We start from the raw sequence: 25,587 nt of genomic DNA, 5'->3' as shown, positions 1-25,587 counted from the left end.
ATACAGGAGAAAGAAGGGAGAGAAAAGACACAAGAGAAGAGAAGGGGGATATGGACACAAGAAAAAGGATAGTACCAAACGAGAGAGAGAGAGAGGAATTAGGTTTTTTTTTTTTTTTTTTCGGGAGATCTCCAATAGTTGGAAGTCTTAGAAGAGGAGTCGTAAGCCAAAAACTGGAGGTTTTAGGTCTCTAAGCAAAATAGGGATTCAGTGCAGCGCAAAATTGACAATCTTTGAATTTAGGATTGAAGATGCTGTGCTTGAGATTTTAGACTTTTTATTTGATGGACGAGATCTGGGAGAGGGCCGTAGGAACAACCCTCAACAGTCAGACTGACTTTGCCTCTGCTTAAATCCAAACCTCAATTTCCCTTTCTTCACCTTCATCATCGCGAAGATGCAGAAAACCCTAACCATTACCCTAGAGTTCAAGTTCTCCGACACAATCGACAATGTAAAGGCTAAGATTCAGGACAAGGAAGGCATCCCGCCTGACCAACAGCACCTCATCTTTGCCAGCAAGCAGATCGAGGACGGTCGGACTCTCGCTGACTACAACATTCAGAAGGGGTCCACCCTCCACCTTGCCCTCCGTCTCCGTGGCAGTGCCAAGAAGCGCAAGAAGAACACCAACACCAAGCCCCAAAAATTGTGCTGTCCTTTTCTCCCCTGCGTTCTCTTTACTAGGGTGTCCTTCAATTCTACTGTTCACGGTGCCTCTCGTGTGTTATGAATCTGCCACTGCATTTGAATAGCACAGAGCACCGCAAAAAAAAAAGACTCGGAAAGAGGGACCCTAAACCCCATCACTTCCCTTTCTCCTTCGAGGAGCACTGCCAATCCACCACCTCTTCCCGAAGATGCTTGGGTTAATACTTACCAAAATTTGCTTCCCCAGTGGCTACCCTCTATCTCTTCCCACCGTGCAATAATTCCAATCTCAATTTCTAGAGTTAATCAGTTTGATGCAGCAAGATTGGACATCAAAATGTCTACAATATTGAAAAAAAACAGTTGGTTAAGGTTTTCTCTTTGATAAAGCCAGGATTGTTATACGAACCTGAACTTGATGCTTTCCTCGAGTCCCTTATGAATCTACGTTATAGGTATGAGTGAGCTATAGAAACTAGAGGAAAAGTCAGGACAGGTTTGGAAGGACCCGGACTTACTATTGTTTTGGCACTGTTGGTGGGCTATATATCTGGGCTCGTTTGCAGTCTTTCTCTAATTTTCATAGATGGGATGATTCAGCACACAGCTCATTGGTGCGCTGAGCGTGGATCTTGATACAATGTCTAAAAGGATTGCATAAAGCTGCTTTACTTGCCAATTGGGTGATATCTCTTCACACGGGAATACAAAGGAATCTTATTGAGAGAGCAGCTCTAAGAGCAAGGCTGGTTTATGGGAGCCCTAACATGAATCGTGTTGTTAGCTTTGAGTACATGAATCGCCAACACGTGTGGAATGAATTCTCGGTTCTTGTTTGAAGGTTCTAAAGATGGATGCTCTTGTGCTTAATACCTATTTTGCTTAATAATTGAATTCTAGAAAGAGAAAGTAAGCATGTGTTCGGTTTTTGTGTATTTGATAATTGCAGTGTATGTTGGAAATCTTGTTTAGTAACTTATCTACTCTTGCATGCTTAGCATTTTATTATCCTTGCTTGATGAACTGCGAGTATATTTTAGGAGTATTCTTAAGTTTTTGTCCGCTTTGTATTCTCAACTCGACTTATGATGGGATGAAAGTGGGAATTCTACTGTATGGTGTTTTTTTCCTTCTCATCCCTAAGCAGAGGCAAGTACTTTCCCATAAACCTATATGGGTGAATGGGAGTAGGCACAAGCACCACGGGATTGAAGCATTAAGGGCAAATGTGGAATTCTCACCCTACCAAAATACTCTCCTTTTCATAAGATCCTTCAATTGTTTCTCTCTTTGGCCGATGATGAATTTAGTAACATTTTAAAAAATCTCCCAACTTTTATCATGTAACCATCTTCAAAAAGAAACTTCTATCTTTAGAAAGTCAAACATCTCTTTCATAATGACTAATTGCCAATCAAGGAGATGTAATCCTCATTTCCAAAACCTAATTAACAATCACGAGATTTTCAAATCTCTCTCCTCAATGGTTGACTTCAATCAAAAACCTTGATTGGCAATTGGGAGATTTTCAAATTGCAGGTTGACTTCAATAATTATAACTTTGATTGGCAATCAGGAGATTTTCAAATTAAGGGTTGACTTCAATCATTTAAATCCTAAATGACAATCGAGAGATTTTTCAAATCTCTTCAATCATTAAAACCCTGATTGGCAATCGAGAGATTTTCAAATCTCTTCATTAATGGTTGACTTCAATCATTCAAAATCTTGATTGGCAATCAGGAGATTTTCAATTAAGGGTTGACTTCAATCATTAGAACCCTAATTGGCAAAAGGGTTAACTTCAATCATTCAAAACCTTGATTAGCAATTAGGCGATTTTCAAATTAAGGTTTGACTTCAATCATTCAAATCCTAATGGACAGTCAAGAGATTTTCAAATCTCTCACTTAATGGTTGACTTCAATTATTCAAAACCTTGATTGGCAATCAAGAAATTTTCAAATTAAGGGTTGACTTCAATCATTGAAACCCCAATTGCAATTAGGAGACTTTCGAATCTCTTATTAAGGGTTGACTTCAATAATTCAAAACCCTGATTGGCAATTAGGAGATTTTTAAATTAAGGGTTGACTTCAATCCTTCAAATCCTAATTGACAATCAGGAGATTTTCAAATTTCTCATTAAGGGTGGACTTCAAACATTAAAATCCTAATTGACAATCATGAGATTTTTAAATCTCTCTCATTAAGTAATGACTTCGATCATTAAAACCCTGATTGACAATCAGGAAGATTTCTCAAATCACCCATTTAAGGGTTGACTTCAAGATCCCATTAAACCCTGATGACCAATCAAGAGACTTTTTTAAGTCTATCAATAACTGATTGACTTCAATCAACAATAAATCTTGATTGGCAATCAGGGGATTTTTCAACTACCTCCTCATTAATTAGCTGACTTCAATCAACATTAAACCCTGTCTTCTCAGTCAGGTGAGTTTTCAAATCTATTACCATTAAATGATTGACTTTGACCTCATTAAACCCTGATTGTCAATTAGGAAGTTTCCAATCTCTTCCCTACTCAATGCTTGATTTCATTCAAGGATACAATCCTCATCTCCAATAAACCCGGATTTCAATCAAGAGATTTTTAACTCCATCAACATTAAACTCTCAAATTTCAATCATGGGGCTGGGACCACAGCCTCTATTAATTTAAAACTCAATTAATGATCTCATGCATATCATCCAGTCTCTTATAGAATGAGAGATTTTAATGTTGACTTTCCCCTAATCCTAACTTCCAAAGGAAAGGGTCATCTTTGAATATATTCATGACAATCAATCAAAACTTCTTTTCCATCATTTCCTCATTTTATTCTTAAGTTTTCAAAAATTTAGGTTTACCTGAGGCCAGCCCCTTTTTCAAACAAGAGCGTGTCAAGGTTTTCAATTCTATTGTTTGGGTTCTTGGACAGTGATGTTCCAACGAAAGACCAAAAATGGGAATCTTCTTTCTTTTTTTTCTTTTTTTTCTTTTTCTCTAGTTAACATGCACACACACAAATTGGTAACCGTTCTTAGAACGAGTGTTGATAGGGGTGCTGGTTGACTAGTCTCCCTTAGAATGGTTGGTCCACCAACTTCCCTACGCACAAGTGTACTCCTGAATCCTTGTTCTTTTTTTCGTAGTCCTCTTAGGTTTTTTTTTTTTACTTTATTTTCCCTTAAAGAAAAATAACACAGGTGGCAACTCCATTTTTTCAACCTTTTGTATTTTCTAAGAGTCTTATCCACTCTTGTTTGACTTTCTTGTTCAGAGGATCGCCATGCAACACTACCATTCGTCGGCACACCCCCAAGGTAGAATTCGGGTGTTGACAAGTTTGCAGTTTGAATTCAATCAAGAAATGTCACCCTTTTGGCTCTCTTCCTATTCTTTCTCCTTTGTCCTTCTTCCTTCTTCCTCTTCTTTCTTCTTCCTCCTCCTTTCTTCTTAGATTTCTCTTCTTCTTCCTCCCTCTTCTCTTCTTCTTTCCCACCACCCCACATCCCCATTCTCACCAACTCAAGTACATGACATCATCGTCGCAATGTGACAGTTTGGGCCCCATTATCAATGTAATAGATATCTGGGACACAAGTCTGCTTTACTACCATTCAACTCCCCATGAAAACATGCATTTGTTCTACATTTTCACTCTTGTGGATAATTGTAAGCACAATATGACAACGACATTACCAATGGACTGTTGTGATGCCATTTGAAATTCTTAAATAGATTACTGGCCTACATTTTGGCCCAAACAATGTTGGCCAAAAGCTTGAGCTCAAGTTACCTTCAGTGGATTGCACAAGTCACACCAACGTCGTTCTTTAATACACTTCAAAATAAATAACCTTGTTGTAAAAACCACCTCCCTAGGTGACACTTCCGTCTCAAACCTCTATTAAACTCACCATCATAAACCTCCTATTACTTTAGTAGTTTATCATTTTCAATTGGGTCAGGTAGTGTTTCCTCTATGATCTATCAACAAACATCATTTTTTTGCCATTTATGTCCATAACCATAATAACCAAACTACATATTTCAATTGGGTCAGGTAGTGTTTCCTCTAGTATTTCACATTGTTTGCACCAAAAATTTATGGGGATGGATTGTTTTTACACAATGACACAAAAAATATGAACAAACAAATTATCAGCACTCAATAGAAAATCCATTTATTCTCTTTTTGGCAAATTTTCAAGACAATTATACTAAAATTAAGAAAATTCAAACTCTTGGTTCTGCCACTAAAGAGTGTCAAACATTTTCCATGGCAAAAGACTATCTTAAAGCCATCTATAGTTCGTAAAATTATGCTCCTTTTCTTATTTAAGTAATTTTCAATTTTCTTTTTTCTTTTTGGGAACTAATTCATCAATGTTTTATATCCTCTTCCCAAAAGTTGATGGTGACTCCATCACTTTCCATTTTTGCTAGGGGTTTACCTTAAGACAAGAATAATCTCCCAAAAAATGTCACATACCATAAAGAAATGATAATCAGAACAATAATTTTTAAGCCAATTTGAACACAAGGTATATAGAAAGAAAAGAATACATTTGAATTATCTTAGAAATTAACAAACATCAAGTGATTAGATTTTTGCAAATATTGGAAATTCTGAGATTTTGAGAGCAAGTATTGGGAAGAACAAACAAGAAGATGACATGATTACAAAGCATGAAATAGAATTTGTCTTAATATTCAAATAATTAATTAATAATTATCGTAGAGTTTCAAGCAATATTAATCAACAGTATAGTATGTTATCACTATCTGTATGACAGACTAATTAACGAGGGGCATCTGGCAAATCAAATTAATCACTGTGAAACAATATCTATAGCTATTGAAACCTTTGCAAATTCGAATAATATAAAAAAATGCTTGAGATTATTAGGTAGCGGTATAAGTGAGTCAAACCTACTCACGAGCTAGTTAGCCTCAACTCCCTGTGTAACTCGACTTGACTTGATTCTACTCAAGTTTGAGTGGAGCTCGAGCTACTTGAATAGCTTAACGAGTTGAGTATAAATTTTGAAAAACTACTCACAAGCTTAATTGAGCCAAATTGAGCTTTGCAATTTTATTATGTTTATATTATATAAGTCAAGCAATATATATTTTACACATGTTTAATATTACATATATTATATAATTTTTATATGAATTTATAATCACAATGAGCTTAACCAAGTTAAGTTCAATTTTTAAGAACTTGCAGCAAGGTCAAGCTCGAGTTCAACAATTTTGTGATTGACCAAGTACATGTCAAGCTTTGAGATCAACATTTTCGAGTTGAGTCAACTTCAAAAATGTCATGTCGAATCAGCTCAACTTGAATACACCCCTACTATGAGGTGTATAGAGCTATGGATACAAGATACATATTGGTCAATACACTACATGATTAAATCCACCTTATTAAAACTAATACTATGGATATATATAATTCTAGAAGTGGAGAAGTATTGAAATATTATTTCTTATTATATTAAAACAAGGTACAATCTGAATGTCTTATAGACTACAAGGATAATTTAAAAGGAAAGAATAATAAAGGAAAGAATAAAAAAAAAAAAAGAATGACAATTACTAACAAAACTCCTAGAATATCTCCTAAGAATATATCCTAGAATATCTCCTAAGAATATTTACATAATTACAGAAATTTCTCCTATAATCAAGGAGAGTTGACTGGATCAATTTGGAAACTTTCCAACACTCCCCCTCAAGATGGTTTGAAGATGTCCTTCCATAGCTAGCTTGCCGATCAAATTTTCAAATTGCTTCTTTGGTAGTCCCTTTGTAAGTATATCTACGACTTGTTCAATAGCTACTTGTTCAATAGTAGAGATATAGGATAAACAAATCAGTCCACTGTCCAGCTTCTCTTTTATAAAATGCTTGTCGACCTCAACATGTTTTGTTCTATCATGAAGCACTAGATTGTGAGCAATAACTGTGGTAGATTTGTTATCGCAATACAATCTATCAATAGCTATTCTATCAATTCTTCCAATAATTTTTTAATCCACAACACTTCACAAATTCCATGAGCAACTGCTCTAAATTCTGCCTTTGCACTACTCCTAGCTACCACATTTTGTTTTCTGCTTTGCTATGTAACCAAATTTCCACCAACAAAGGCACAATAACCAGAAGTTGATCTTCTATTGGTTATACTCCCAGCCCAATCTGCATCAATGTATACCTCAACTTGTAGATGTCTATGATCTTCAAACAATAGACCTTTTCCTGGAGTTCCCTTTAAATATCTCAAGATTCTATAAACTGCATCAAAGTGGTCAAGCCCTGGTGAGTGCAGGAATTGGCTTACCATACTAACAGCAAAGGCTATGTCAAGACGTGTATGTGATAGATAAAGTAGATTTCCAACCAATCTTTGGTACTGGTCTCTATTGGTTACTTCTTCAGGCTTGGCAAGTTGTAGTTTAAGATTAGGCTCTATAGGTGTCTCAACTGCTTTACACCCTAGTAAACTTGCTTCTCCAAGCAAGTCAAGCTCATATTTTCTTTGTGAAACAAAAATACCTTTTCTTGACCTTGCAAATTCCATACCGAGAAAATACTTCAAGTCACCAAAGTCTTTAATCTCAAATTCATTAGCAAGCATATGTTTTAATTTCTCAAGTTCCTTGCTATCATTACCTGTCAAAATAATATCGTCAACATAGACAATTAGAATAGCAACCTTCCCTTCACTTGAGTGTTTATAGAACATGGTGTGATCAGCTTGACCTTGGCTGTAACCATGACCCTTTATAGCCTTCCCAAAGCGTTCAAACCAAGCCCTCAGAGATTGCTTGAGCCCATTCAATGATTTTTTTCAATTTACATACCGTATCTCTGCCAATATTACCTTCAAAACCTGGTGGTAATTCCATAAACACTTCATCCTCTAGATCTCCATTTAAAAGGCATTCTTTACATTCAACTGGCGTAAGGGCCAGTTAGAATGTACAGCTAAGGAGAGTAACACTCGAATTGAGTTTATCTTGGTCACTGGAGCAAAATTTTCTTGATAGTCAATTCCATATGTTTGTGTCAACCCTTTTGCAACGAGTCTCACTTTATATCTCTCTATATTGCCATCAGCCCCACTTGCAACCTACAGTTTTCTTTTCCTATGGTAACTCAATAATTTCCCAAGTATTGTTGTTCCATAGTGTGTTCATCTCTTCAAGAACTGCTAACTCCCAATCCGGATGATCCATAGCTTCCTGAATGGTCCTTGGAACAAATAGGTGAGAAATATTGGATGTAAAGGCCTTATGATTATGAGAGAGTCTATGGTATAATAAATGTTTGGCAATGGGGTGTGTTGGTACAGGTTCTAACTCCTTTCCTAATGGCTATAGCCTATAGGTACATCAAGGTAAGTAGATTGATCAACTGGAAGTGTAGTAGAGAGATTATCTGGGATTTCCAAATGATCAGTTTTTGGAGGTGATGATTGATTCCGCTATGAAATTGTGGGATGATCCTTAATATTAGAACGATACGTGCCTCTAGTGTGTGAAAGTCATGTTGTAAGCACTTGTTGAATTTGAATTGAATTGAACGTGAGTTCCCCCCCGCCCTTGTACCTCCTCTCTCCTTCCTCCCCCCTTTCCTCTCTTCCGTTTCTTCTAAATTCTCCCATGGCTACAGAACATTGACGCTACCCGTGCATCATTTGGTATCAAAGCCCAACCACAATCTCATTCTTCCATTTCAATTACCCCATCTTTCCCTTTCATTCTTTTTCCTCCCCTTATTCTTCTCTTCCTCCTCCCCACAATTCTGTAACTTCCTTCCCTCTCTACTGCTTCTTCTTTTTCCTTCTTGTCTTCTTCTCTCTTAGTTTCTCTTCCTTCATTGTTTCTTTGAATTCTTCTCCGTCCTAAAATTTCAGTCTAAAAAAAACCAAAAAGTAGTTATGAAGTTCTAAACTTTGAGAAAATTCCAATCGTGTCCCTTGGTTTTGAACACCCATTCTTGGAATAATTTTGTGACGCCTCCCATACCATAAAAACAAAAGCCATCAAAACCACAACATCTAAAATTTCTTTGCCATCCAACACTAGAGAACTCTCATGCACCGGCTGAAAAATTTCCGGCCAACCCCCCCCCCCCCCCCTCCTTCTCAAAATCCCTAACCTCCTGTTCTTTTCTCTTCACACCACTACCACCATTGTATTAATCACCCTCAGATTTACACTAGCCTCAAGTCTCACCACCGGAAGGTCATATCCGGTGGCACATGCCTCATGCGCTGGCGACACAAGTCTGGCTGAACCCAAATTTTCTGCATTTTTCAATTTCGCAATAAATTGCCTCAAACCATGATATTTAGGGTTTCTTCTATGATATTTTGATCTGCAGCATGATATTATCTGTGGACTTTATATTTTGCAAGTAAATGTGATAATTTGCTACGAAAAACAAGAAATTGTCACTGCCAGCACTAATAATCAGGTTTATTGCAGCATTTTGTGAATTTTTAAGGTGACTTCTTTTCATTTCAGCATGACACTCAATATCTAAGGTGAGTTCAATATATTTCTTGAAAATTCGGAGTCAAGTTCCTGGTTCTGCATGACTAGATTGAGGATGTGGGCATGCGTGTTAAGAACTTTTGGTGATATACAGTTGCAGTATATATGAATAAATCCAGCAATAGGGCGACAGCTTATTGGCAAAATGAATGGCTTTTGTCATACTCTGAGCATAATATTAAGCCATCCCACACCCTCCTTAAGTTTGGGAAAGAAGTATGCAAATTCATTTTTGATGGAAGATGTCCTATGAATGTGATTTCTAGAATCGAAGTCATTCATATGCAACTTCATTTGGAACTCCATCCAAAGCCTTATAACATATCTTGGATTGATAACACTACCTCATATGTTTGTGAAAAATGTTTTGTTCCTATCCAAATGAGTGACTATTTTGATAATGTTTGGTGTGATAACCTACGAAGATTGACCATGCGCTCCTTGATTCTCCTTGGTTGGATGATTTGGGTGTGAGTCAAGGATATGAGAACACATAAGTCTTCCACTATAATGGTAAGATCATTTTGAAGCCTGCTCTACCAATCAACCAATACAAGGAATCGAGGACAACTACTCAACTTAAAGACACTACTAGGAAGGAAATGAACGTGTTTGAAGACATCCAAAGTCTTTCAAACATACCAATTGTTGAGTTCGTCATTCCCGATATGTTCACTGGTGCTAATTCTCAATTCAAATCTAAGATTTTGCCAATGGAAGATTGTTTCTTGTATCACTCAAGTGCTGGCTTTCGAAGACTCCAAGTTGGCTTCTTACTTTTGATCCTCTAGCATTTCGAGGCCAAATTTTTTCTAATTGGGGGAGGGTTGATGTAAGATAAGAAGTAAGACCTAGGTAAGATCCTTGCTGGAGAATAATAAAGATGAGTTTGGTCAAGGAATTGTTGGATTAAGTGAGTAGTTTATAATGTGTTTAGTTTAAAGAGGAGTATTATGTGTATTTGGAGGCTTATTTGTAGTATTTGTGTATTCTAACGGTATGTTCGTAATGTAATGTAGTTTTAGGGATTTATATGTAATTTTACATGAAGAGGCTTTCTTATAAATAGTGTATGAAAGCCATGTTGTAAGCAGTTGTTGTTTAAATTCTCACATGGCTGCAGAGCCTTAATGCAGCCCCTGAATCACCTAGTAAAACATAAATTTTTACTAAACACCTCAGGTTATTCTTGTTCACTTTTGAATTAAATATATACTATCATAAGATTCCGAATAGAAATAACATTGCAGTGATCAGATGAAGCAATCAAACCATTCATAAGTGCTTAAAAATATGGCTCCAACACTGGATTAACAATGCAAACTGACAAGACAGCCAGCATACCTTGCTCAGAATTTGGGTCATAGTGTTCAACTGGTGTTTCACGCAATTTTGTTGGGTCCCCTCCATTTGCAACTCGTTCTCTTAATTCTCTAATACACATCTGCTCAAAAAATGTGCAAAAGAGATAATACTATATGAAAACAATTACAACAAAAAAAAAACTAATAAAACAATAATAAAAAAAAAAAGTAGTGTGATCATCTTATGTGCAAAAAAAAAGTCTGGGAAGCATCGTAGCTTTCACTGAACTATAAATTATGTTCCTGCTTATCAATACTTATCAGAAAGTTATGTGAACAGTAATCACCATGTAATTATAAAATTTATGGATAACATTCCTCAAAATATTTAAGATCTGTCCAACGTTGATTCTTTTTGCATGAGGTTGGGCAAATTATCAAAGTCTCCATTTTATTTTCTCTAGTTCTTCATGTGAGCTCGTACTTTTTTCTCATTCCATATGACATGATGAATCACCTGGCATAGATTTGCAACTCAAAGAAATTCAAATTCTAAGAGGTCACTCAGTATCATTGTTAAAAATTCTGAAGACAGCCAGCAAATAGAATAGAAGACCAAAAACAAGAACTGATGCTGGAAGCTAACAATATTTTTGGATGTTTATATTCATTGTCATCTATCCTTGATTAGCGATATTACTAATAGCATATTTGATAAAATATATTCAAATTTTTTAGTACATTATAGATATTCCCATCTTTGTTACATCTAACCTGTTGGTAATCTAATTAAAACCTGGAATTAATTGAAAGCAGAAAGAATTGCAGAGATATGAGGTACGGATAGAATCCATTGCAAAGATAAGTTGCCGAAATATTTTGTTGGTATGGTGTCCAGTACCAACTGAATCTTAGTCTGTAGATAGGGATTGCTAGGGATAGTGGAGGAGGACAGGATAAGCCAGTCCGGTGACAAAAGGAATATGGTGGTGGTTGATGTTTTCACAACTTTTGCCACTTGACATTGTCACAAGGGGTTGCTAGAGGAAGGGGTGCGACAGTCGTTGATGAAGATGCAGAGGCAGGCAAGCAACAAATAGTCGTGCATCATGTGGCAATGAGTTGTCACAACTTTGAAACTCACTTTTTCAGTTTTCAAAGCTGTAGCAATGTTCTTACTTTTTTTGTATCAGCAGAAAGAATATACAGTTTGTGTCGCCCAAATCCAAGACAATTTACAAAAGGAAATGGAAAACAAGAAAGAACAGTGATACAAAACAGTGTCTACAGAACACATAAGATTTAAGGCATGGGAACCTTGTGTGCTGACCCACTAGGTGTAGCATTTTTAAAATTCCATGATTAGGCTTTTACTGAATATCAATGCTGATCATGCATTTTAGAGCACAAGTGTATTCAAAAATCACAAGAGAAAAGAGAAGTTGATAGATGTAACAGCTTCAATGCTTTATGATTTTTTTTCGAAATGATTTATGAAGAATTGCTTCATATGTATACTGTAAATTTTATGTTAATTATATATTCCATAGTATGAAAGAGTCTATCCTCAAAAGTTGGATAGCTCAGAACACATATATGTTCAAGAAAAGATGTATTCTTCTATGCTTTGCATCAGGATTCAGTCTTTGGCCTCATTGTGGGCTTTTGCAGCTGGTTGTTTCAGAGGATTGTCTTATTCAGACTTACAGCATGATTGGTGGGCAGTGCAATTTTTTTTATATTTTTTGTTCTTACACATACTGACTTCAAGGATTTATTATGCTCCTTTTTGTACTTTATCTTCTCTTTAATAAAACTTCTCCTTTTGATATCCCCCCCCCAAAAAAAAAAAAAGGTAAAAAGTGGACTACTTATTGCATCCATCTGATTGAACAAGAATGGAAAATCATCGCGCGCAGGAATATTCAATGACAAGCAGCAGAAATCAAAACCAAAGGTAAACGAGGAAGACCAACAAATATGCCAAAAAAAAATTTTTTAACAAAGAAAAAATAAAATTAGAATATTTAGTGGCATTCACAATGATAATTACCTTTGTTGACACCAAATTCTGGTCCGGGGGCCTATCGACGGATGAAAGGTGTTATGCATGGCGATCCCCCAACAAGAAAGTTAAACAGGGGTGGATACGACTCAAGAAAACACAAAAAATTGAAAATGCAGAGTAGCTATCTTTATTATTATTATTATTTGTTTAGGAAAAACAAAGGAAAAAACCCAAAAAAGGTCTATGATGAAAACGGGTCCAAGAGTACATTTGTGTGTAAAGAAGGTGGTAGACTAACTATTCTAAGGGGGATTAGCCAACCAACACCCTACCAACACCCGTCCTAATAACGGTTACTGTTATGTGTGTGTTCTAATTAAAAATAAAAGGAAAGAAGGAAAGTTCCCCTTTTGGGTCATTTGATGAAGTATCACTATCCAAGAGTCCAAACAACAAGGTTAAAAACCCTAAATGGTCTTGTTTGAAAAGGGGGATTGGCCTTAGAATATCCTAAATTTTGAAAACAAGAGGTAAATTGGAAGAGATGATGGAAAAGGTTTTGATTGATTGCCTATAGATTCAAAGATGACTCTTTCCTTTGAAATCAAGGTTTGGGAAAACTGAACATCAAAATATCTAATTTTGATCATAGACCGGATGAGGTGGATGGGATTTTTGATCAAATTTTGAATAAATAGGAATTAGGGTTCCGACCCCATGATTGAATAGAAAATTCAATGCTAATAGAGTAGAAAATATCTTGATTGACATCAAGTCTTAATGGAGAATTGAAATAAATCAATCATTAATGAATTTTGCAAAGTCCTCCAATTGACAATAGGGATTTGAAAGTTATTGAGGTCAATCATTAATGAATGGTCTGAAAGTCCCCTGATTGAGTCAACTTTGTAAGATTTGAAAAAAAGTCCCTATTTAGCAATCATGGTTTTAATGTTGTGATTGAGTCAATCATCAATTGAAGATTTGAAAAATATCTAATTGTCAATTAGGGCTTTAAACTCTGATTCAGTCAACTCTTGATTGAGGATTTGGCTAATCCCTGATAGTCTATTAGGGAATAGAGTCAACTCTTGATTGAGGATTAGAAAATCCCTAATTGACAATCAAGATTTTGATGCTAGACTAAGTCAACTCATGATTGGGGATTTTAAAAATATCTAGTTGTCAATTAGAGTTTAATGCTCAAAATTAAGTCAACTCTAATTGAAGACTTGGAAATCCCTGATTGTCAATCAATCTTCAATTGCTTTGATTGGATAGAGTATCTTTGACTAAGACAATCATCATTTATGAAAAATATTTTAACATTTTTGAAAAAGTAGAGTTTCCAATTCGAGGCAAGATGCTTTAACAAAGAAGAAAGATTTTTGAAGAATTACTAAGCTCATCATTGGCCATAGATAGAAACAATTTGAATGGGCCTTTTTTGAAAAAAAGAAAGTTTTGAAAAAGGGAATTCCAAGTTTGCCCTTGGCTTCTCGATCCCAAGGTGCAAGCTTCAATTCCCATTCGACCATACAAGCTTAATGGAGAGCACTTGTCCCTTACCTAGGGTTGAAAAAAAGAGGACACCATACAGTAAATACTCCCTATCATCCCATCATTAGCCAAGTTGAGAGGCCTTGAACTAAGCATGGAGACACAACAAAGGACACATGTGACATGACCATAAATGAGAAGCATGCATCATCAAGTGAAAAATTATTAACTAGTACTAGAGTCCACTAACATAAACATAAGTAACTGAAATCAATCATTAAGCATAAGTTCAATTTTTGCAAAAAGACCTTCACATAGTCCATGAAACTAAGCACAATATATATTCATCATGATGACCATTTTCAACAAGAAATATTTCATATAGCATGGGATCCTAGACACCTTCATGCAATTTGTATTTTTCATCCCAAAGAAACTATACTTCTCCTTTCATTGGATGAAATCAAACTAACCACAAAAGGCCACAAATCAATAAGCAAACAATTGCATGCTAAAAGATCGATGCCAAAATTTTCAACACTTCACATATCATGGAATTTCAAGCACCATCATGCAATTCAACATTAGTCGCACAAAAGAAACTACCTTCTCCTTTCATTGGATGAAATCAGACTAACCATTCGAGAAAACAATGAAGATAAAATGGTTTCTAATCAAAAGGTCACAAATCAATAGGCAAACCATTGCACGCTTGAAAATTTACCCAAAATTTTTCTATCACTGAAGCAATCTCAACATGAGCCAACCCTTGCTTCCATCTGATTAGGGCTTTTGTAGGGAAACCAGGTCTTCTTCTTCAAGCACAAGGCTAGGGTTTCTGAACCCTAGCCATGGCAGCCTGCAGCCACCGCAGCCAGCACAGCCGCTGCTCCTCACATCCTCCCCTTACTGAATCAACTATTGCCCTATGCAGCAGCTAGGCTAACTCCAGTGACGAAAAAAAAAAAGACAAAATCCTAACCCTAGTCTTCACTCGTACATAAGCTACCGCTGCCCTAACCCTAGTCTTCACTTGCACAGCAGCTGCAGCTGTTTTTTATGCTGCTGCTTTCATTTTTCTCTCTTTTTGCTGTTATTTTTTCCCTGCTGCTGCTGCTGTTTTTCTTCTTCCAGCTGCTGCCCTATATGAACACAAGCCCTTATCCTCACCAAAAACCCCCTAGCCAACTTCCCACAAACCCTCACACACACTATCACACCCCTAAAGCTTTACCGAGCCCTAAACTCACGCGCACCAACAAGATCAGCAAAGAATCAAACGAAAATCCAGAATGAATGCTAAAAAATGAGAAAGAAATCAACAAACATGCCGAAAACAAAAACATCAAATACCTTAACCCCTTTCCTTGATTTTTTTCCTCCTTTGGGTGGCCGTGCACTAGCCTCTCTCCTTTCCTCCTCTTCTTCTCTTCTTTGCTTGCTCTCCTCTTTGGTATGGTCATGAGTCTCCCTCCCTTCCTCTTCTTCTTCTCTCCCCTTTAGGGTTTGCTCCTCCTCTTATGGCCATCCTCCTTTCTTCTTTCTCTTGAACATAGTCTCCTTCCCCTTTTGGTTCCCTTTTTTTTTTTTCACACTCAGCCCTTTTTTCGCCATAGGCTCTCCCCTTTTTCTAGCTCTCTCTCTCTCTCTTTATTCCCTCTCTCCCTCTCTCTCTCTCTCTCTCTCTAAACTCTTTCTTTTTATTTTTTCCTAGCTCACTCTCCTCTCTCCACCAAGCGACCCCCCGCAGGTTCTCTCCTTGCACCTATTTATAGGCAAGAAAGGAGGAGCTAGGGTTTCTAAAAAAAAATAAGAAAAGGACATTAGTGTCCTTGGGGGCAAGGTCAACCTTGCCCCTAGGGCTTAACAAGCATGCTCTTGGGCCCTTTAGGGGCCTCATTGAGCTCCCTAAGGCTGCAAGGAGCTTCCTTAAAGGTTCCAATATGCCTAGAGAGGCCCAAAGAAGCCCAAAGAGGCCCTGTAGACTCAATAAAGCTGCAAAGATCCTTAAAAAATCCCAAGGGACCCCAGGAGCCCCCCGAAAAACCTAAGAGGTTCTTTAAGACCCTTAAAACACAAAAAGAGCTCCATGAGGCCCTTGAGGGGTCCCTGAATTGCAATCAAATCTTACATCTCTCCTAAGCCCACTAAACCAAGTAAGAGACTCTTGGGCCAATATGGGCAATCGACACCCTTCATGATGTTGGATAATGAATTTGTTCAAAATAAAAAACACAAAGAAAGAGGTGAGGCATGAGGGAAGAAAAAACAAAAAAATACAATCCTATTCCTAAGTGATAACGAAATGCAGCATAATTTTATCCTTTTTTAAATGATTGAACAAAAATATTGACAACTCATAATCTATGTTTGCTATATTTGGTAAGCTTACATAAAATCACTTAACTCATCTCCTTCACAACATGTGATGTGCGGAGAGAAAGAAAGAAAGATCTAAGACATAGAAATGCGCAGCACATGTAAAGAATACGCGGAAATGCATTTTTTTTATTATTTTGATAATTAAATTTAGACTACAAATGGCACAATACTTTACCTTCACATGTCTTGTAGTACCAACTTGTTCCACCTTGCGTACAAATTGATCAAATGAATAATAAGGAAGCACATGAGAGTGCCATTCAAAATATAAGCTAATTAGGTTTCCCAAATCAGCAACCTACAGAATACAAATAAATATCCTTAAGAGAATGGAAATACCAAATAGCAATGAATTTCAGTGAAAAACCATAACAAAATGCAAGAATATATGACTCCTCTCACCCCACAAAAAAAAATAGCAAATAATAAATAAATAAATAAAAACAAGAGACAATTCTTCTTTATGCTCCTTATCCTTCAACAAAGAAGTCAATATTGATTTAGAAGAAAAAAGCAAGCGAAAAACAAAGTGAAGTGCCAGATAACAATTTACATAGCAACTGTTAGAAATTTGGGGTATATGACAACCAATGTGTCGAAGACTATAATAGTAATCTTTAAGTTTGCAAAAATAAAGGAAATTAGAATGGAGCGTGGAGGCAACCATTTCTTAAATAATCAATAAAAACTAATCAAAATTTCATTGATCCACACTTAACCTCATATTCAGCTATGTGTGTGTAGAAAGAGAATGAGAAAGACTGTTTATAGAATTAAAAGCAGAAACTTCCTAAAAGCAAGCCCAACGAATAAAGAAACAAAGTAGTGTCCACTATTTCTTTACGGTGAACAGGCAAAATAGAACTATAAAACTAAACGAACAACCCAAAGCGCTACCATAGACAACTTATCCTAGAATTGAATCAATTCTTTGTTGGTGTGGAGCCAACAAAACTCATCTTGGGCTTTTAAAGAGAAAACAACAAGCCTTAAGTCCCACTAGGTGCGGTCAGCTACATGAATTTTTCCCGCCAATTCACCCGATCCAGAGTGTTTTGCTCTTTTAAATTAAGAGCTATTAAATTCTTCCTCACTACCTCATTTCAAATTATTTTAGGCCTACACCTACCCCTTTTCATGTTAGAAATACCAGCTCACTCCTCCTCACAAGTGCTCCATTAGACTTTTAAAGAGAAAGAAAGATAGAAGCATTTCCAAAAGTTTTAACAGAGATTAAGAATAGATAACTAAGCATGTAAATTGGGGTTGTGGATGCACCGAGTTCCAAAGCCTAACGGAGCTTAATAGACTAAATCAGCAGTCTGTGTTATTCAATATCTGCATTAGCCTTCCCAAGCCTTGCTTTTTTCTAAAGTGCCACTATATCATAAAAAAATACCTAAAGCAGGGGACTTTGATAGAAAAATACCTTCAAATAGTGGGTTTATGAGATATTTGCAACAAAATGTGAGATGTTACAAACTTACAAGTATTATAATTTTCAATAGGATATTACTGGAATAACATTTCAACCTTATTAACTTCGAGAAAACAAAAAATAATATGACATTTCTTAGCCATGTGTCTAAGTATTGTTATTACTCAAAAGCAAAAGAATATAATTTAATCATGTTCTAAAGAAGGTACATAGCAATATTTGCGTGGATGAGCTACAATAATTAAGAGTGGACTACACTACACTACTAAGAATAATGTTGTCCTCTTTCACCTATTTATTTCGACTTTAATCCTCTAGACAGTTCGCAAGAAAAGCAATATGTATAATTTCAAAATTTGTCACACACAAGAAAAGGAAATAGTAAATTAAGATTAATAAAGATAATAAAATGCAAGAGTATACATTCAAAGTCCAGTCACCGCCAGGAAATCAACCGGTATGAGTTTGTCCGGTTACATTTCTGTCCAAATATACTTGCGCAATTTATATAAAAATCATCCAGCAGAAAGAGAAGAAATAACCAATGATTTAGCGAGATTCAGAAATCAAAAACCTTAACAATGAAGTACATATGCCAATATCAAAGATCAATGTGAGAAGATGCCCCTACCTCGTGCCCGAGGCCGCGATACTTGAAAGCGCGGGGAAAGTGACGAAGAACGTAGCCGAGGCCGTCGTCAGAGAGAAGAAGCTGAGGCGTCAGCTTTGGTCTAGTCCTGGGGACCTTTTTGGGCTTCTCGGAGGACTTGCCGGCCGGCTTTGAACCACCCCCGCCGGCGTTGACGGAAGAGGGCTTTGAAGAGTAAAGACCAGAACTAGAGTTAGGATTAGGGCTGCCGGCAGAGTACGGTGCAGAAGAAGGGCAGTCGCGTGACCAGTGGCCTGGGCGGCCGCACTTGTAACAGCCGGTTGGAGCCGCACCGGAATTCGACATTGTTTTGGTTGTGTCGCTCTGCTCGCCGTGTGTCTTGGGCTAAATACGCGTCTTTTTCTTTCGTGTTGGCGGGAAGTACTGGAGAGAATTAGATCCGCCGGGGGCGGGGGGGTGGGAGGGGATGGGGGAGCGGGAAGTAAAAAAGGTTGAAACAATTTAGCAACAATTTAGTTGTGGAAAATACTTTTATTTTTTTAAATAATTCTAAACATTTATTTTTCTTTTAATATTGTATACAAAAATTTTAAAAAAATTTAAAAATTGGCACTATTTATTTATGGAAAATAATTTTATTTTTTATTCTTCAAATAATTACAAAAAAAAATCACCTTATTTTATAATTTTTCAAATTTATATATGAAAGTTGAAAATATTTCTTATTATTTTATAGATTTTTTATTTTAAATATAGTTTTTTATATGATTGGATAACAATGTGTGCTTTTGTAATCACTTAAAAATCTAAAATAAAGAATAAAAAAAATTATCCCAATTAAAAAGAAATATTTATTTTTTATTTTTTTTATATATCTTAGAAAATTAAAGATATATAATTCTTTAGAAAATAAAAATTCTTATCCACAGCTAAATGGGCCTTATTTTTTATGTTAGGTTATCAAGAAAAGTGAAAATAAAATAATATATAAAAGAAATCAAAAAATAAAAATATAATAATTTTTCTTTGTTTTTTTTTAATCATATTAAAACAACCTTTTGTTCTTAATAGTTTTTTATATAGAAATAATTTATGGTAAAAATAAATTTCCCTTAATTTCTTTTCCATTTTATTTTCTCAGACAAAATACTCGATCGACGCATAAATCAATATTATATTTTTAAAGTATAAATCATTTTATGAACAAAATTATTCATCTATTTTAAATATTTTTAAAAAAAAAACCTAATTTTTATCAAGCTTTAGGTAAATGTGTATTTAAAATTTTTATTTTAGATGAGTCAAAATAACATCTACACAACCTCAACTTACAAAATGACTTAATATTTGGTACAGATAATTAATTAATCTTTCATAGGTAAATTTTGATTTAATATTTGCTTGAACTTGATATATCCAAAAACACATATTAAATGTATACTTCTTGGCACCTTCTAAAAGCGTAAAATTGCCAAATGTCATTTAAATGATCAATGGAATTAAATTTTGAAATATAAATAATAAATCCATACATCGAGAAACATCCTCAAGTCAGATAATTATTTTAAAATGTTTTGTAGTTATAGAGTTAAAAGTTAACAAAAAATTATTTACATAATAAAATGTCCAATAAAAGAAATGCATAAGAACTATTTTTAAATTCTTGAATTCTAATCATGACAAAATTCAGATAGTTGATAATCAAAAATTAATAAGTAAAATATAAATGAAACTTAAAATAACCTAAACAATTAACTTATTGCATGCAATGATTTGCACGCACACTAATTAACTTATTGTAAGTAGCAACAACTTTATTATTTAATCTAAACATTATTTTAATCTTTCATAAATCATAAGCATGACTCACATGAACATATTGTATATATTGTATTTAAGAAAGACCTTGCATCAAGTGAGAGATACTCCAATTATCATAGGTCATGACTATGTGGTCAAAGGAAGTAGGGAAAGAACAAAGTTGGTTTGCGTATATTATAACCAACAAATAGATTAAAGTGGCATATATTATATAGTATTTGAGCCCTCTAAAATAATTGTCTTCTTTAAGCCTCAAAAACTTTACAACCAAATTCATTTAATGATTACAAATCTTTTATTATTCCATCACGTCATCTACCCCTATGACCAATGACAATATTTTCTCCCCTTATTGTTGTCAAAGAAAATATAATTCTACATCTATTATATTGACCCGCAAATTTGATTGAACCTTTGAACCCTATAAGAACTTCAAATTGGTTAAAGATAGGGTCAACTCACAATGGAGATTATGGATATGAGTTTGGCAATGGATTCACAATGGTTAGCCTATGGGTATCTGATGCTACTGAGGGTAAAGCTTCGTGTCATGGGAAGAGATTGTAATGGGATAAATGAAAAAAAGGGAGATAATAACCCTATATGTTACTCTCTAGGGATTTGTATTGAACAATTGAAATTTTAAGTTAATTCTTGTACTATTGCCTTCTTGATTAAATAACATAAGTACACCATTTCATCGTTGTGCATTGTCATGTTTGACTTTTTGATGTGTGTTGTTGGTTTATGGATGCCTTTTTTATTTATGATTCTTGCCTATACAAACTATGGTTGCCTTTAATATTTTTCTCACCATTACAACTTTGGTTGAGAGACTTATGTGACATGTATGCCTACAAACTTGAATGCATAATCATTGGCTAACTCAATTGGAGGAGAGCTTTCGAGAGTGTCATGCAGCCATTATTAGTGTAACCATGAGTGGTAACCCAAGAACTTTTAAGTCTGCTAAAACGGAGCACATTGAAGTACTTGAAGAAAGTGTGGGAGAATTGGAAACAAAATTATGAACTCCAGGAATTTTCTGTTAAATTGTCAAAAGAGAAGGGTGTGCTAACCCAACTTGAGGCCACCCTTGAAGACACTAGTGGGATCCTTTTTTTGTGCATCAAAATTCGAGGAAAGGTTTGTGGAATTGAAGAATTTTATTCTACATCTAAAATCCCTAAACAATAGGTCAATAGAGCTTGAGGCATTCTAGAAGAATATTGAACAATTGGAAGCCTTCGCTAAAATGGATTGAAGGCATGTTGACATCATTAACATCCCAAGGGTGAGAACCAATAGAGCTTAAGGCCTCCCTACGGGATCTTGCTAAGAATTTTTATTTGATTGCAGATAATGTTAAAGAGTTCACTAATGCCCCAGAGGGAGATTTGAAGAAAATTGGTAAGTTTTAAAACACGATGGATCAATTCCAAAATCAATTGCAGGAGTTGAGTGCTAAATTGAATAGGGTGGCACAAAGGTCAAGGAGACCTGTGGTAGATGTTGTTGAAGGGATTCAAGTAAAATTATTGAACCCAAAGTCTTATAGTAGGCTCAATATGTCAAGGAACTAGGTAGTTTCATCTTTGACTTGGAGCATTATTTCAAAGGCTCCTAAATTGGATTGGAAGAGGACGAAGTAGCAATTGCTACAACGTATCTCTTAAATGATACAAAGTTATGATGGAGGACAAAATAAGAAGATATCCAAAACAATTGATGCAACATTAATACTTGAGAAGAATTAAAACAAGCTCTGAAGGTAGAGTTTTACTTGGAAAATGTAGAGTACATTGCTTGCTGAAAATGGTATGACCTGCAACAAATTGGCTCGATTAGAGGATACATATGAAAATTTCAGGCCTTAATGCTTGATATAACAGATATGACTGAGTCAAATAAACTTTTTCACTTCCTTCAATGGCTCAAAACATGGCCTCAAAAATGAATTGTGGAGGCAAGGAGTTCATGACTCTCCCTTTACTCTCGTTGCTGCAAGTCATAACTGTTATAGGTCTTATGTGAAGCTGTTATAGGCTTCATTGAAGCCGGCGTAGGTTGTGTTCATGGCTAATATGGGTAGAAAATAAAGAGGGGTTATTGAGGCTACAAGGTGGAGTAGTGACTTTGAGTTTAGGACAAGCTAAAAATTCTAGCAATAAGCATGGCAGCAATAGTTGCAATTTGCAATTGTTATAATCAAGTGGCTAGACCTTGATTTTGGCTAAAAATTAAAAGGATGGATAAAGGGGCTGCTAGGGGTTCCAAGGAAACCCTAGCTATGAGTGTATGCGATTGTAAGGAATAGGAAGGAGGTTATAAGGTTGAGGAGTCACTACAAATAGCAATACCAGCCACTAATAATAAGCATCTAGTTTCTTCTTCTGTCATCATCCATTTTAGTATAAGGGTAGGAAGATCAAGACGCTTGCCTGTATAGATGTACCACATAACAAAACAATCTAAATAGGAAATATGGTCTCTTGACCCACTCCTAGGTAGAATGTTATATGGTATAAGCAAGTGAATGATCTTAGCCTCAAGAGTTAATTGCCTATATAAAGGAGGATGACCAAAAGAAACTGGTGGTTTAGATAAAATAAGAGACTAAAAATGCTTGGGGTGTAAACCATTGTTCCATTAACCAAGTTTGTCCTAAGTTTGGACATTCAAAATCCCCATATTGAATTTGAAATCTCTAAGTTATTGTTTGTGGGGTTAGTGCAAAATATTTTTTCATGATTTGGGTTGTATATATAGTTCATTCCCTTCCTAAGTTTGCATAAAATAAACGTACTAGGTTTGGAAAAACCCCTTTTGGTTGATAAGTTGTGAATCTATCCCAACCTAAAGTACCAAACATCCAAAGAGTATTGGGAAAATTTTCTTCCATAAAATGCATGTCTAAAATCTCACCAAGAATGGGTTTTAATGAACAAAGGTGTTCATTTCTTTGCTCCTGGAGTCAAGACCCAACAAAGAATGTGTTTGGTATCATCTTGACCTGAAGAAGTATTTTTTTTTTTAACAACATTCTTTGACCTTGGCATGATTTTGAAGTTGAAGGAGGAACTAAGAAATCTGACGTAAATAAGAAAGATCGAGGCTTAGATTTGAGATTTTGAAGCAAAAATGAAGTGTAGAAGGCTCGAAAAAGGTGAGACGCAATTTCGATTGAGAGAAAAGTAGACTTTGGGTGGCTGAAGTGTTTTAAAGTTAGGGTTTTTCACGACTTTCAGAATTTATATCTGGGAGGTTCAATCGCTTGTTCGGTCGCACGAACTACCTTGATATTAAAAACTCCTAACACAATAAGTGTTCGACTACTCGAACAGGTAGTTCAGTTGCCCAAAGTCTTTGGTTGAAACATTTTAAGCTTTCAGCCGCCTAAACTTCTATATACTCTCTACGACTAGTCTAATGAGGGTTCAAATGACTGACCCATACCCTTCGGTCGCCCGAAGTGTAATATCCCGAACCCTAAATTAGGGTTCGGAGTGTTATTTAAAATATATCTTTGCTACCTTCTCGTGATGCCCTAAACCCACCTAGTGGGGCCAGGGTGCCACGTGTTCCATTTACTTGAACCTGACTCTAAATCAATTACGCAGCGGAAATAATAACAATTCTTTCATAATATACTAGAGTTTCTACATCTATATACATCTCAAAAACATAACCTAACACCAGGTATTCACAAACATCCATAAACATATTTGAAAGCATAAATATACCCAAAAGAAAATATACATCTCCATTAGTCCACAAACCTCCTTCTTGGACTCATCAACGAAGCGTCGTGGCTCGTCAGTGAGGCCACGTGGAGAACACTTTATAAATAGGTTAAAATTACATTTCCAGCGAGAAAACCTGCATGCAAATACTTTATCTCTCTAAAAATTCGCCCCTCTGACTTCTTTTTAGGTTTTCGGCTCTATTCTTCACCGGTTCAATGATCGGAAGCCACCACGCTACTCTTGGGAAGATTCTCTTCAAGTCTACTGGAGTAGTTCGTTGGTTAGGCCAACTTGGGCACCATCCCAAAATCTGGGTAAGTTGGTTATTTTAAGTTTTGTAAGGTATTTGGTATTTCTGAATTGAGAAAAATGCTTTAGATAGAATACTACTGAAGTTTTGTTCGGAAAAATGTAATTTTAGGGTGTTTAGTTGGGAACACCATAGGAGTAGGTTTGGTTAGTTTTGTAGGCTTCTCAGTAAGTCATGTAAGGGGATAAATTATGTCAGCTTTTTTCATAAAATTATTTATTATTATACAACATTTATTTTCAAGAAAATATGTATGTTAAAGAACTATGTTTGGGAATACTGTTGTTGAATAGAGAAATGGTTTTAACACATTTTATAAAGAAATATGATTTCATAACAAATTATGAGTTTAAAAGGCTATTTATATTTGTGTGGCATGAGTATAACATTTCCTCGAAAATTATATTATATTGAAATATTATGATTTTTCTAAGATAAGCTTGTTATAGCAGTTTTTAGGAAAACCATACAAATAGTACAAGAACTATGGTTTTAAGAATATTATATTAAATAGCGCAAGAATTTCATGTACAAGTACGTCATGTTATGCCGGCGCTGGTGTCATGATTTTTACTTTATGATATCATGACATAAATGCCGTAATTGTGCATGTTATGTCAAGTTTCAAGAAAATATTATCGTGTCATGTTTTACTCTGAAATATGAAACTGTTATGTTCAATATCAAGAAATGTATTATATGTTATCAGAACCCGGATAGCTTAATTTAGTTTCACGAAGCACGATACCATAGTTATATGTTCACATTAATATTTATGTTAGTGCTACCACACATCTTATGTAAAGTGTGGGAGATGGTAGTCGATGTGGCTTTATGGGAGTGTCGTAGTTCCTTGGCAATCCAGCACAGGTGGAATAGACCCATTGTACTTACACACCTATGTTTGACTTAGCATAGTCGGCCAGCCACTGCTAGGTCCCACCTTTGGGCTGTGCTATGTGGGGGGTAAGACATGACAATAGCTAGCTATCTATCCTGAGTCATAATTCAGTATGATATGGTTATATAAGATGATTTTTCAGTATATAAATTTAGTATGTTAAACTATGTTATGTAAAATCATGTTTTATTCAGATATGATAGAACTGTTATTCCAAATATGGATTATGTACTATTTACAAGTATATCAAGAAAAATACTCATGTTGCCACACACTGATATTAGTTTATCTCCCTTACTGAAAGATGTCTCATCCCAACATTACAAACATTTCAAG

At 35.6% G+C, this 25,587-nt stretch overlaps 1 protein-coding gene and 1 pseudogene across 2 annotated transcripts in view; one reads left to right on the top strand and one right to left on the bottom strand.

Moving 5' to 3' along the window:
• The window catches only part of LOC131154454 (uncharacterized), a 31,765-nt gene extending 12,787 nt beyond the window's left edge, over window positions 1-18,978 (bottom strand). The window contains exons 1-3 of one of the 2 annotated variants that reach the window (XM_058107243.1): window positions 18,495-18,978; window positions 16,601-16,723; window positions 10,576-10,675 (exon numbers count right to left, since the gene is read on the bottom strand). In XM_058107243.1, the coding sequence (XP_057963226.1) occupies window positions 10,576-10,675; window positions 16,601-16,723; window positions 18,495-18,818 (547 nt within the window). In that variant the 5' untranslated portion in view covers window positions 18,819-18,978. The remainder of the gene's footprint in view (window positions 1-10,575; window positions 10,676-16,600; window positions 16,724-18,494) is intronic. The other variant, XM_058107245.1, reaches the window with a different exon arrangement.
• On the top strand, window positions 398-1,490 carry LOC131152884 (peroxisome biogenesis protein 2-like; annotated as a pseudogene).
• Window positions 18,979-25,587: the final 6,609 nt, after the last annotated feature.

This window comes from Malania oleifera, chromosome 4 (genome assembly GCF_029873635.1).
Source record: "Malania oleifera isolate guangnan ecotype guangnan chromosome 4, ASM2987363v1, whole genome shotgun sequence".
NCBI lineage: Eukaryota > Viridiplantae > Streptophyta > Magnoliopsida > Santalales > Ximeniaceae > Malania > Malania oleifera.
This window is presented reverse-complemented; position numbering and strand designations above follow the sequence as displayed.